This window comes from Fukomys damarensis, unplaced genomic scaffold, assembly GCF_012274545.1.
Source record: "Fukomys damarensis isolate Sample0158 unplaced genomic scaffold, DMR_v1.0_HiC HiC_scaffold_35, whole genome shotgun sequence".
NCBI lineage: Eukaryota > Metazoa > Chordata > Mammalia > Rodentia > Bathyergidae > Fukomys > Fukomys damarensis.
This window is the reverse complement of record NW_022900947.1, coordinates 29,197,664-29,210,769: the sequence shown is the minus strand read 5'-3', so window position 1 is coordinate 29,210,769 and position 13,106 is coordinate 29,197,664. Positions and strand designations below refer to the sequence as shown.

General features: G+C 45.5%; 1 protein-coding gene across 6 annotated transcripts in view; it reads right to left on the bottom strand.

Moving 5' to 3' along the window:
- Window positions 1–13,106, bottom strand: part of Tbc1d1 (TBC1 domain family member 1) — a 197,600-nt gene that overhangs the window by 21,053 nt on the left and 163,441 nt on the right. For all 6 annotated transcript variants that reach the window (XM_010625081.3, XM_010625080.3, XM_010625083.3 and 3 more), the window contains 2 exons: window positions 12,750–12,911; window positions 8,575–8,733 (listed from right to left, as the gene is read on the bottom strand). In XM_010625081.3, coding sequence (XP_010623383.1) covers window positions 8,575–8,733; window positions 12,750–12,911 — 321 coding nt within the window. The remainder of the gene's footprint in view (window positions 1–8,574; window positions 8,734–12,749; window positions 12,912–13,106) is intronic.

Here is a 13,106-nt window from a genome sequence, read left to right as displayed (position 1 = left end):
CAACATGTGATCAATATAAAAGTTGAGCCATTTTGCCTTTTCAGGTAAGTCACATCCTCCATTTGGACCCATTATACTTTAAGAATTCAACAGCCACTTGTGGCACCTGTACTGCATAGCACAAGTGTACTGCTTCCCTCAGACCCTCAAAAACACCTAATATCCCTGTCACTCCACTCTCCCACTAACTCCCAGGCCAATGAAGCCCTTCCTGCCTCTGCACTATCTGCTCAGGCCCTTGTCCAGGCCCTATGTCCTTCCCCTCAGGTCTCAAACACATGCTGGAGGGAGAGGCCACAGGAGTCATGTGACACAGGGCAGTGCCAGGAAAGGGCCCACTGTTTGGATTTGTTATTTCAAGTTTAAGCAGCTAATGGGATCCTTTCCACTACTCAGACACCCTCCTCTCAGGGTAGGTACACCCCTCACAGGAGCCAGAGCACACACCAACTGGCCCTGTGGGAGGAGGGCCTTGCCCACTTTACCCCCAGGGACACATGTGATAATCTGGCCACTCAGGTGTCAGATGTGGGGGGGCAGCTTCAAGGCTGCATGTCTTGTGCAGTCAGGCCAGCTCTGTGTTTGGCAAGGCCTCATGGAAGGTTTAATGCTCTGCGGTCACTACCGTGGAATTCCTAATTTTTGAACAAGGAATTCTGCATTTTCATTTTGCAATAGGCCCTGCAAATTATGAACCCTATCTGGGAAAAGAAGCCTGCTGAACAGCCACAGAGGTAGCTCCAGCCACCTTCCCACAGCCTTGCTCCCAATGGTATATTACATGAAAACAAAGTGAACCTTAGGCCAAAGTCTGCCGAACACATGACTTATTATTCGAAAGCTGACAGGAAGGAGGAGTCACACGGAGTTTCTCATGGGCTCTGTCCTCAGTGTCTGACAATCACTTTTTAGGAAAGGTTCAGGTGGATGAGAGCACCATGGAAATCTTCCAGCCAGGACACCCACAGTCCAGTCACCTTGATGCTCCACAGAGCATGGGGTCACAAGGCTGACAGGCACAGTCCTCAAATTCTGTGTCAGGCACTGGTGGCAGGGCCCAGATGCCTTGCTAACCAACCACAGACATTTCACCAATAAAGAATTACATTTAATATTCCTTATATAAAGGTCAACCCTCTGACAGGCATTTCAGTGGCATTTCTACCACCATCTGTGGCAGGTGCAGCTCTGAAAAGACATTAGTCTCCGAACCTTGGCTTCCTCTCCTTTCAAATGGGCAGAAGGCTTGTTTGTCAGAACTGGGTGCACATGGGCAGGCAATGCCTCGCAAGAATGGCTACTTTGAAGATGCCCAATCATAGGCACAAGTCTGCAGCTGCACCACTCTCAAACAGCTTCTAGCCAATACAGAGAAAAGGGGCGTGTGTATGACAGTTCTGCAGCACCAGTACAAAACAGCTTACATTTAACATAAAAAAGCAGCATTACTTTATTAACTATAATGTTCCACAGAGCCTGAAAATCTCACAGTTTCACCCCAGCAACTGATTTTCACAAAATTTAGAATTTACAAACATGTAAAACTGAAAGCTGGTACAAAGTCCTAATCATCATCATCATCATCATCATCATCACCACCACCACCGCCTTTAGATTTACCAAACACCTGCGAACCCCAAGCTTTTTCATCGGTAGTTACTACTCAAAAGAGCTGAGTTATTTCTGTCATGGAGGTGCAGAAACAGCAACTGATTTTATTTATGCCATAAACCAGTCCCGCACAAGCCTGGACAAGCCGAAACCAATTTTTCAGTGTGTTTGACTGTGATTTCCAAACGCAAAGTCCTATTCCAAACAGGGCAGTACTTGGGGTAGAAAGACAGGAACCCTAGTCCACCCCAGGTGGGGAGAAGCCTAAGCCTTTGGCTTTGGCTTCTATCTGGTGGGAGAATGACCACCAGTCTGACTTAGTAGTTCAGTCCATGCTGCACAATGAATTTTATTCCTGGCTTCCTTTCTTTTAGCTCCACAGTTCTCAATCATGGTCAGTCATGGGACCTGGGAGACATCCTAAAGCCCTTTCAGGGGTCCATGAAGCCCCTTCCCCTTTCAACTACAGATCTGTTCAAAGTCAGCCTTTAGCCTTGTATGTCAAATAACCAAACAGACTGAACGAACCCAAGAGATGTCAGCGATTCTATTAAATCACATATTAAAGCTTTTTTTTCTTTGGAAGTCACTTTTCCCTTTTGAAAATGGTTATTTTTCATAATAGCTTTGTTTATCTGAATGAGTTTATTGCAGCTTTTTTTTTTTTTCTTGGTACCAGGAATCAAACTCAGGTCCTTGTGTTTGCGAGGCAGGCAACGGAACCACTGAGACAAATTCCCGGCAGTTACAGTTTTTAAAATGCTATTTTTATCAGTTTTTATTTTCTATATGGTAGATAATAATAGAAACTACTAAGGTAAACAAACCTTGTTGGGCCACTCAACGATTTTAAAGGTGAAAGAGATCCTGGGATCAGATCTGTGCAAACAGCACAACTTACCCACTTTCCTGACCACACACCAGGTAAAGAGGAATCAGGTGACAAGGGAAGAGAATGGATTATGAGGATCAAAAATGTTCCCTGGACAGCCCATATCCATATAACCCTCTATCCTGGAAGGCATTAAACTAGCACTGGGAAGAAAGAATGCACTCCCTAAAGACCACAGCCAAAACGGTCACCTGCAGTGGAGCTTGGAGCCCTAACAAGGTGCACATCTGAGGGCATGGTCAGCCCCCTGCACTTCACTGCTCACTCCAAGTACTGCGTTTATGAGCTAAACACTATCTGCTCTATGCTTAACGTTATGAAAAGATCTCAGTCTGCCTCAAGTTCAGTCTCAGCTGTTAAAGACATCACCCTCCTTCCCCAGGAGCACACTACCTTCACAGAGAAACAGACCTCATTTCTGCCAGCCAAAAGGAAAACTGGATAAAAACTGTAAAGTCCGTCCTATAAATGTACTGAAATGAAGTACCTACCTTCATCTGTATTTTACAGTTTGCCATAAAGTACAGAACTGCAGTTCCTTTCAATTTCTGGCTAAAGCAGCGTCTAACTTCACAGACAAAAATCAGGATGAGATTGTAAAGTGGAGAGTGGCAAACAAGGACACAAAGAAATACCCTTAATTACATTAAAAGCAAATTTAACAATTTTGCATCTCGTGTATCTAAGTGAACCATGCTGGAAGGTCTGACAAGGTGATCCACAACTCAGACATATTTCTAAGCAAACCAGAGCTAAATTTTCATGAAGTGCTCCGAAGGAATGTCAGTCATCTGAGGGACGTCATTCCAGGATGGATCCTTTCCTTTCACATCACTTGTTGAAGAATAGCTTCATCCTGCACTTCTCAGCAGGAGTCACATCAGGCCACCTGGTGGCTTGTTAATTAAACCTGTATCCCCTAGGGTGGCCATGGGACTGGCTCAGGCAGGCAGGAATGGGGACTTCAGGAATGTGTTTATAAGCGTCTCAAGAGACCCACAGGTGGTTCTAGCCCTACTGTAAGAACCTGTATCCAATCTTAGAGTATTCCTGCCTTATTCTAAGCAGAGCCCACCTGGCTTCATCTTGGGCAAGATCTCTAGTCAGCTTGGCACTGTCAACCACACAGCAGCTGCTGCAGGAATGGGCCACCTGCAAAGATATTGTCTGGCACAGGCTCTGAAAAGCTAACTGACAAGCTTATTTTACTCCTTTCCAGATTCCTGCATCTCTACTGGAAGCCAGCAATCCTACTCTGACTCGAACTCCGGCACCATGGTCCTCACTTGCAGAAGGAAGAACCCCCAAGCAGGTGATCTGTAAGATTCCTTCCTGGAAAAGGACGCATCATTCTAAAATCTTTTGCATTTGGCTCAGAGCAGAATTTGAAAGAATGGACTGAAGGGGAAAAAATACCCTTTGTGTCACTCTTCAGATTGTTAAATAATGTGGCCATCAGCTGTCCAGTGACTTCCTTCCCACAAGAATGCATGCTTTCTAAAGTACCCGTAGAATCACCCTTAATGCCATGATTGAGATAAGAAGACAGCACTCTTCTCTGAGCCACTGTTTCTAGGAAACATCTGACTAAGCCTACTGACTCCTGGGCTCTGTGTACATCTGTGCTCACCTCTGCCACTCATGACTTCAAGTCCAGTATCTTAAAATTGATGATGGTGGGAGTCTTGACACCAAGGAAATCTGCACACAAGAGGGGGCTGGAGGAACCAGCTGTTAAACACATGCCAGCACACCACTGAGTGGCTTGAAGGGTGCAAAGAGGATTTCATTTTCCTCTTTCCTTTTATCACCTGAACTTAGTTCTATCACTCTGAGGTTACAGGGGCACACTCAGAATGATCAAACCTAGACGACTTCACAATGTGACCTTGTTAATATCAGAAAGCACTGGCAGATCCTCTGGAATAAGGTGTGGCCACTGGTGCAGGAGTGTATTTGACTCTGGAAAGTGGTCTGTTTCCTTAGAACAGAGTCCCAAACCAGAAAAGAGTGGTTATTGCCTAACAAGGTGCTGCATGATAAATTTTAGGCACTTTTATGTCTTCCGTCATGAAGATATTTAGTTTCTCACACTGGACTTCAACCCAAAGAGGAAAGAGAGCAGCGCTCCCCACAACCCTGTTAACAGGGAGCAGGTACCTGCCACACAGTGCCTGGCATCTAGCTGTGTGCCCAGGCCAATGAGGCTGCCACCAGCCTGACAAGCAGAAGTAAACTTTCATCTGGTTCCTTCACTATGGAGGCTCTTCTACTCCTTGTCTTTTGTGGATTCTAAAAGAGCAAGGAGAACATTCTGCTCCTTGACACTTACATTAAAGTTTCTTTTCTTCTAGACACTTGGCAGGTGGGAAACCTTTGGTTAAAATACATTAAGTGGAAGTAAAAACCCACATGACAGATCTCATACTGGATCTCTAACCCAAATAGATCCCCTGGATATGGCTTTGCCACTCATGCAGCATGAGACTTGTGAATAAAATGCAGCAATTACTGATAGTGTAACAGTATGTCAGCCTGCCTACACCTGTGTGTGTGTTGTGAAGACAGGCAATTAATAAGCACACATGTTGTTTTCTGATTTAATTATTATTATTATCATCTTTTTTTTTTTTGGTTTTTTTGAGACAGGGTCTTACTATGTAGTTGAGCAGTCTCAACTACACTATGGAGCTCACTATGTAACCCAGGCTGGTCTTGAACTCACAGTGATCCTCCTGCCTCAGCCTCCCGAGTGCTGGGATTACAGGTGTGCGCCACCGTGCCCAGCTTGATTTAATTATTAAACTTGGACTTCTTGAATTGTTTCATGAAATAGTTAAATACTTTTAGTAGCAGTAATATAGAAACTGCAAAGATATATCAAATAAGTTTTGTTTTGTTTTGAAATAAGGTCTTGTATGTAGTTCGCAGTGAGTTGAACTCACTATGTAGGCCAGGCTGGTCTTGAACTTGCAGCAATCCTCCTGCCTCAGCCTTTTGAGTGCTGGGATTATAGCATGGGATTACCATGCCTGGCTTGACGTATCAGATAGTTTTTTGCTCATGATATTGTTACACAGACAATATTGTTAATATTAGAAAAAATAAATGGTTGCCTACTTATTAAATTTTGGGATGTACAGAGCTGCAATCAGACATTTAACTCAAAGAAAAACTTGAACATGTCTCTACTAGATTTTTATAAGACTTGTCTTCCCAGAGAAAAATATCCTTACATTCACAACCATGCCTTAGTTATGTCACTACTTTTTGGCAGTAAATTTGTGAACAACTGTTCTCAGGGATGAAGCAGATGAAGAGTGAATGGGACCAAACATTTCTCACAAGTACCTTGAGAACTACAACTTGCAGCCACGTCCACTGAGCCAGACACTGACACACCGGCTTCATCACAAAACAGTCAAATGTCTCACTAGTTTTATGTTGCCCTTTTTTAAATGTTATAACAAAAATACTGAAAAAGACATTTTGTTACTTATATCCATTAACTATTTTCTATCTGGCCCAACACAATTCCTCTTCACTCACGTAGCCCAGAGAAGTCAAAAGGCTGGATGCTCATGGTACAGAACAAAGTGTAGACTAACAGCCGGTTTGGTTCTGGCCTCCTGAGAGAAGGAAGGAAAGGGCCCAGTCTGGAGGTGTCCACATCAGGCCTCTCTGAGCCCTGCCCTCAGGAAGGCACCTGGGACTCCACCCCCAGGTCTGGGCCAACATCCAGGTTACCCAGTTAGATGGGAAGAGGAGTAACCCCAGGAAGATCTTTATAAACCGTGGGGAGACTCAGGGAGGTGGCTTGGGAAACAGATTCTTCCAAACAGAGGTTCTTTTAGGCCTTGGGAGGGCACCACAAAGGCGTCCAGGTCAGAACTGAGCAAGAGATGGGGCCAGCACTGTCAGTTCTGGGAGCTGCAGCGGGCTTCTGGGGTGGAGAAAGAGAGCAGAGACGGCGCAGCCCAGCCCTTCCTATGAATCAGGGGCTTTCAGGCAGCAGGGGAGGCTGCCTGTGTACAGCTCTGAGGACACAGCTCCCAGGAGGCCAGGCGGGTGGGGTCCTGGCACTGATCTGTCCTTTCTTCTGCTGCAGAAGGGGGACTAAATCTGTGCCACAGGAGGCAGAGGGCTGGTTCTGCCCAGGAGGACAAGAGGGTTACAGAAGGGAAACTAAGAGAAAACAACACTGGAACAAAGAAGGGGATTGATCACGTTCTCTCCTCCTTTCCTACAAAGGAAGTTCTACATTCCCTTTCAACCTCCTGCCCTAAATTTATTTTTCACTTCCTATCACGATAGGAACACAATGTCATTTTTTCTGTTACTCATCACATTAGCCAACACAGTTACCGCCAATTCACCAAACTGCTGTCCTCAGGGTCAGTGGAACCAAGGATTCTGACTCCACTGAGGCCCGTTATGCATCTCTCAGCACACCCTTTGTCTGGCCAGCCACTTCCATAGAGATCCTCTGGGATCCGGGATCTTGGGACAGCAGGGCCCCACTCTGGCACAGCGTGACAGTGGATTTAGGTCCTGGCACCTCCAATCAGATGGCTGTGGGACTGTGGTCCACATGCGACATTTCCGTGTCTCAATTTCTTTATCTTTTACAGGATATGGGGCCAGCTCTCAAGGGCTGTTGTGAGGGTCACCAGAGGCTGCTGCACTTGTGCAGTGTCACACAGTCAAAACCTCAAAAAGACTTACTGTGTACCTACTGTATGACAGCACTACCCCAGGGGCTGAAGGTGTAGTGGTGAAATGGCCCTGTCCAACCTAAAAGGGCTGCCCGGCGCTGGGGAAGGGAGAGGAAGGCTCTGAGGTCACACGGCTCTGCAGCTGATTGGATGTTTCATTTTGAGCAGATTACTTAAGCTGTTTTATTTTTTCCAGTAATATCTCTGTGATAGGGTTGTGAGGATTAATGGAAGCAGATCAAACACTGTAGTGAAGATTAACAAAAGCAAGTCAAGAAAATTTATACAACATTCAGCGGAGGCAAAGTTGAGAACCAGCTTTAAATAATAATAAATATGACAAGCATCATGGGGAGAGAGGATGGGATGGGAAGAGGGACTTGCCAGACAACTAATCTAGACTGGTGTGGGAGAAGAGACGACAGTCAAGGACAGTTTGTCAAAGATGACAGCTAAGCTTAGACCCTGAGAGTAACCTCGAGGGTCATAAAACCGTAAGACTACTGTGTGGTTTGAAGGACAAAGTCTGGCTGTGCCTGACCCAGCTTGCTGTCACCTCCATTGTGTCTGGGGATGCTGTTAGAATCCACACAGCCAGGCCACAGCAGGGGCCTGGGGAGGCAGCAGTGCCAACCAGAACAGGCACTCTGGAAGCAGGGCCACAGGCTCCACCAGCAGCCATATGCTCGGCTGCAGTACACAGAGCTGGCTCCCACGAGTGGAGAAGGAAGCCTTTGTGAGATGCAGCAGGCAAGAGTGAGCCACGGTCACCTCCACCTCTGCCTGGCCACTGACAGTCAGAGGGGCCTTCATGTATCTCAAACACGTCTCAATCCACAAGTCCCTCAACTGTGGCAACACCACATGTCTCCAATATACTGCTCACAGCCGTGTTTCTAAAACTGTCAGGAGACAAGGTGTTGCTTCTTTCCAAAATAAAGTCGCCTCAGGCACTAACACAGCTTTCTACAATGTTCCTGATGAATTCTGTTTATGAGCAATGAAGGCAGGGGAGTGCAGTGCTCTCTGAAATTCAACCAAGCTATGTTTCCGGGATGTTCCAGGCTGAGTATGAAAACGTCCTATGCATATCTAAATTATTGAACTGACCCAGTTATGACTTAATGAATACCCCATGCCAAGCAGACTGAGCCAGCTCCCCAGTGAAAACAGGCTTTTTTATACTTGTGGAAGACATTTGTGATCACTCTAAGGCTTTTGAAATTAAAAGTCTCGGTAGTAAATTTTGATTATTAAACCTAAAGGCAGGTCACTAAATAACCTGGACAGTCTCTTCATATTTCTCAAGTGAGGGATCCTTCCATTTCCATCTCCAGTTGACTGACATAGACTCACCCAGGTCGATGAGAATTGCGTGCTGCTGGGAGGTGAGCTGTTTTAAGAGTTCTTTGTAGGGCACATCCTTCGGCTGCTGCTTACTGGGAAATGGATGTCTCAGGTGGAACTGATCAGCCAGAAATTTCCAGATTTCACCCCGGTGGTGACGTGGCACACCTTTAAGGAGAAGGCAAAAAACACAAACACAGACTTTATGCATAGAATTTGACTGAATACAGTAATAAAAATGAAAGAATGGAAAGAACCTCAAACTTGTCAGTCTGACCCTTCCTCTCTACCCACCATTTTGCCCTCATTTCGCTTGCCCTGTCCCTTCTGCCTTTCAGAGTTATATTGTGCAAGGGAGTAAACTGAGGAATATGACTGAGCCACTACCAATTAAAGACATTTTCGGAAAATAAGACCAAGCATGAAGAAAGACAGAGCAGGCTGTGATCTCACAGCAGGGAGACACCTGCAGTGAGGTAGGGCCCAGGTGACAAGAGCTGGCTTAACTCTACCTGAGCAGTCTAAGTTTCACAGAACCGAGCCCTTAGGCCAAGCCTCAAGGCTGAAGGAAAAGGAGGAAAAAACAAACTAGAAAGAGGGAATCCCAAGTGTTTCATTCAGAGATACTTTATGTATAGTAAGTACTTGTTTTCTCCCCTCTTGTCAACTTAAAAAAAGAAAAAACCAAGTTGGCCTGTGGGACAAACACAAGTCCCCAGCTATGTAACCACAACCATGACACCTCTGAACAATTAGAGGAGCCTTAATCTGATGATCTTGTGCAGTGTGTTGAGTGGTGACCCTTCCCAAAGGATATATTTATTTGATTCCAAATCCCTGCAGCCTGTGAATGTTATTTCTCTGAACAAACAGTCTTTGTGAATTTAAGTAAGGTTCCTGAGATGAGGAGCGTCCTGGGTTACAGGTGGAACTCATATCCAGTGTCAAGTGTCTCTGTAACAAATACTCAGAGGAAGGAAGCAGCCTGACCATGGGAGCAGAGACGGAGGCCAAGGAAGGTGACAGCGAGCAAAGCAACAGAGGCCATGCACAGCTCAATCCTACTCCTTGACTCTTGGCTTCCAAAATTGTGAGGGGGAAACTTCTGGTGTCTCAGCCACCTGTGTTGCTGCAACTTACTGACAAACTATGGTAGCAACAGAACATGAACAGGCCCTACTATCTGCTTTTTTGTACTATTCTGTTTCTTCTTGGCTACCATTCCTTCAGAGATGTGTCTTGGCTGCATATACTCAGGCATGCACAACTCTTAGTGCTTTGAACCCTGACTAACCGCAAATGTGAAGTGAAAGTCAGCACAGCAACTGATTTGTAGTGGGGTTTTTTGGACAGAATGTTTTTGGCAAATGGGAAAACTTTTCCCAAGTTATGAGGTGTCCAGTTTCCTCTTATTACTAAATCATTCCCACTATCTTATCAGAACTTTATTTTTTGGAGGAAGAGAATCCTGGCTGTATCACTGGTGAGCACTAGATATTTTGGGATTCTTCTGTAAGCTTTGAGTCTGTGATTTAAGCCGGGGGTCTTGAGAGCCAGATACACGTTTCTTGCTAGAAGATCCCGGGATACCCCTTCAAGGCTCCATTTTGCTCTTCTTCTAAGCCGAGAGAGAACTCTGGCAGTAGAGCCTCCATGGCCCTCAGGTGGGTTTTAGTGGATAGGAGTTGGATGATCACTCCAGCTCCAATGCAAATAACTTTCTATTTTTACTGATTTGAAAAACAGTATTTATTTACTATTGAAAAGCAAAACAAGAACAAAAACCAGAAAAATCCTCTGAAAAATTCAAATCCTATGAAGAAGTGAAAAACCACCTATACCTAGAACAGACATAATTTACCATCTAAAACATAAAACTTAGAAAGGGAAAAGGAGAGAGGCTAATATTTTATCAGACAAGAGCTGAAAATCAGGGCCATATCAGGTAAGCTGGGAGATCTGACAATCCCACCTATAACCCAGATATTTGAAAATATCAAGTATTTCCTGGATGTTTTCTTTGCTTTGGTTTGGGCTATTAACACCACTATAAGTATCCTTCTATCTGCAGTGCATTTCGTGTTCACTAATTTCTAGAATAAGCTTCTATAAATCTCATTGCCAGGTCAGAAAAGCAGAGTTTGCACCTGGCCCATGCTGCTCTTGTTACTCTGCAATTTCATTCCTAGAGAAAATATGAGGCTTATCAGGCTGGAGACCTAGGTGTCTTCTGAGAAATCACTTTGACTCAAACTCCACTCTGAATTACCGAATTGGAATTCTTCTTCCTTCTCCCAACTTGACTGTCTAATACCTGCAAAGTTTTATAAGTCCCTTTGCTTGTGTCACTTGGGGGCTCTGTAGATCAAGGAGCAAGGCCTCATCACCCACACAGGACTGTCTTCTCTTTCAAGGTCTCTGAGGTGACACAGCTGTTCTGATTGAATCTCATGTTTTGAATCTGAGCCACAAGATGGAAGTGTTCATCTGTTCAGAGCCTTTCAGCCCCTTGAAGTGCTGAAGCCAGATGACACAGAGAGCCCCTCTGATTGTTCGACTGAGCTCCTGCAGCAAAGCCAGGGGACCCAGGAGGAATTCCAGGTCAGCCTCACTCACCCCAGTACGTAAGCCATGCAGTCATCCACATCTGATGGCAAAACACAGTGCCCAGATTCCTGGGGTGTTCCTATTTGTCCCCCTCATAAAATGCACAATGAGAAACAAAGGTCCATGTGTCTGGCCCCCGAGAAGCTCAAGCATTTGCAACAGCTGTCACAGAACATGCAAGGTCTTCTGTAGAATCAAGCCCACCAAAGGCCATCACCTATTCAACCCGAATAGGGAAAGAGCAGGCACATTCCTCTCCCTGCTTTCTCCTTTTTCACAACAGCCAACTGAGGCCACCTGGTGTAGGGGTGAGTCTCCAGCAGTTCAGGAGCCCCAGTAGGGGTGAAGAATGTCAGAACTGCCACATAGCGCCCACCCCTCTGCTCCGGCCATGCCTCTCATGCTGGCAGTGAGGAGGCAGGAACCCAAGGTCGGACTGGAAGCTGCTGACAACTCAGAAGCCCGGCCTTCACCACTGCACACATTTCTGGTTTCTGAGCATGCCCCACGGAGGTGCGACTCAACCAGAGGTAGCGCAGTGTGATGCTCAGAACCCTGGCAGCCTCCAGAAGCCCAGCTCTATGGCCCAAGACCATTATCAGCCACTCTAAGCCATGTTTCCCTATTCATGTCACAGGAAAGGTAAGTTACAACGAGCAGTAACCACCCATCATCACTAAAATGGATGCTATCAGAACTCAAGGTAAAAGGCTTTAAAATGCCTAGAAGATTACAGGAGAACTGTTTTGCTCCATTAACTCTCTCAGAGACAAATAACACTTATACCTATATAATACTCTTTCTCTGCACAGTGATAAAGTCAGAAGGGAACCATAAATCTATATATACATTTGCAACCCTGATTCCAAAGAGCTGGTTACTCAGGACTGGATTAAGCAGAACTTAGCACTAGAACCTGATTAAACTCAGAAGGCTCTTACTCTTACCAGCAGATGCTAATGCACATTTTAAAGGAAATCACTGCCTCAAGTTCTGTCCTCCCTGCTCCATGGACCAGTAGCAGTTGGGACAGGCAGATAACGCCAAGAAGCTATGCTGTGCATGAGCGGTATCAGCTCCTTCCTCCTCACAACCACTGTCCATGTCCCATGCCGACGCGGAGACAGCGCGGCCCACAGGTACAGTCTTTGCCTAACATCACGCTGCAAAGTGAGCGGCAGGCTAGGATCTGAGCCCAGAAACTCCTGTCTAACCTCTGTGCTCTGCACTCTATTTTCTCCCTAGAGTCTTCAGAGAGAAGCCACACAATTAGGCTTTAGTTTACTACTTAACTCAGACTAAATCATCCCATCGTTATTCAGTTTTGGACAATTATACCCTTGGGTTTTCCTCTTTTGTTTTCCTATGTTCTGGTTTTCTGGGCATTTAATTTAATTAGGAAGATTATGAAAGGCAGTGAAACTCACACCAACTAACTATATCTGGCAAGAGAGTAGTTAAAGGGGTGATGAAATGGAGCAAGGTGGCCACTTCATAAAGGTGGACTCACAACATCTTCGCTCCACCTGTCACTGAAGAAGGCGCTGTACCCTGGGGGGATTCCTAATGAAGCTTACCTTGCCCAACAGCTGAGTGCATTTTTTCCATATCAAACTTAATTTTTGATCTTCCTGGAGTGCTAAGCATCTTTTCCCAAACTGTAGTTACTTCTTTAAGACAAGGAGTGATTTCTTCGTAGTCAAGTTTCAGGCGCTTGTTCAGCAAATCGTTCTTGGAAGCTGGAAGAGACCACATCGGGGCACATTACTGGACACCTCAGGTACAGGTCACACTACCTGACATAAAGACTGCTCCTGAGATGTGCAGCAGACCCAGCCAGCAGGGCAGGTCCCATAAAAGTCACCCTCTCCTTTCACAAAAATGCTAAAAACCTAGGAAGTTCTTTGATTTTTATCCCCAGTGTTGGCTCCACT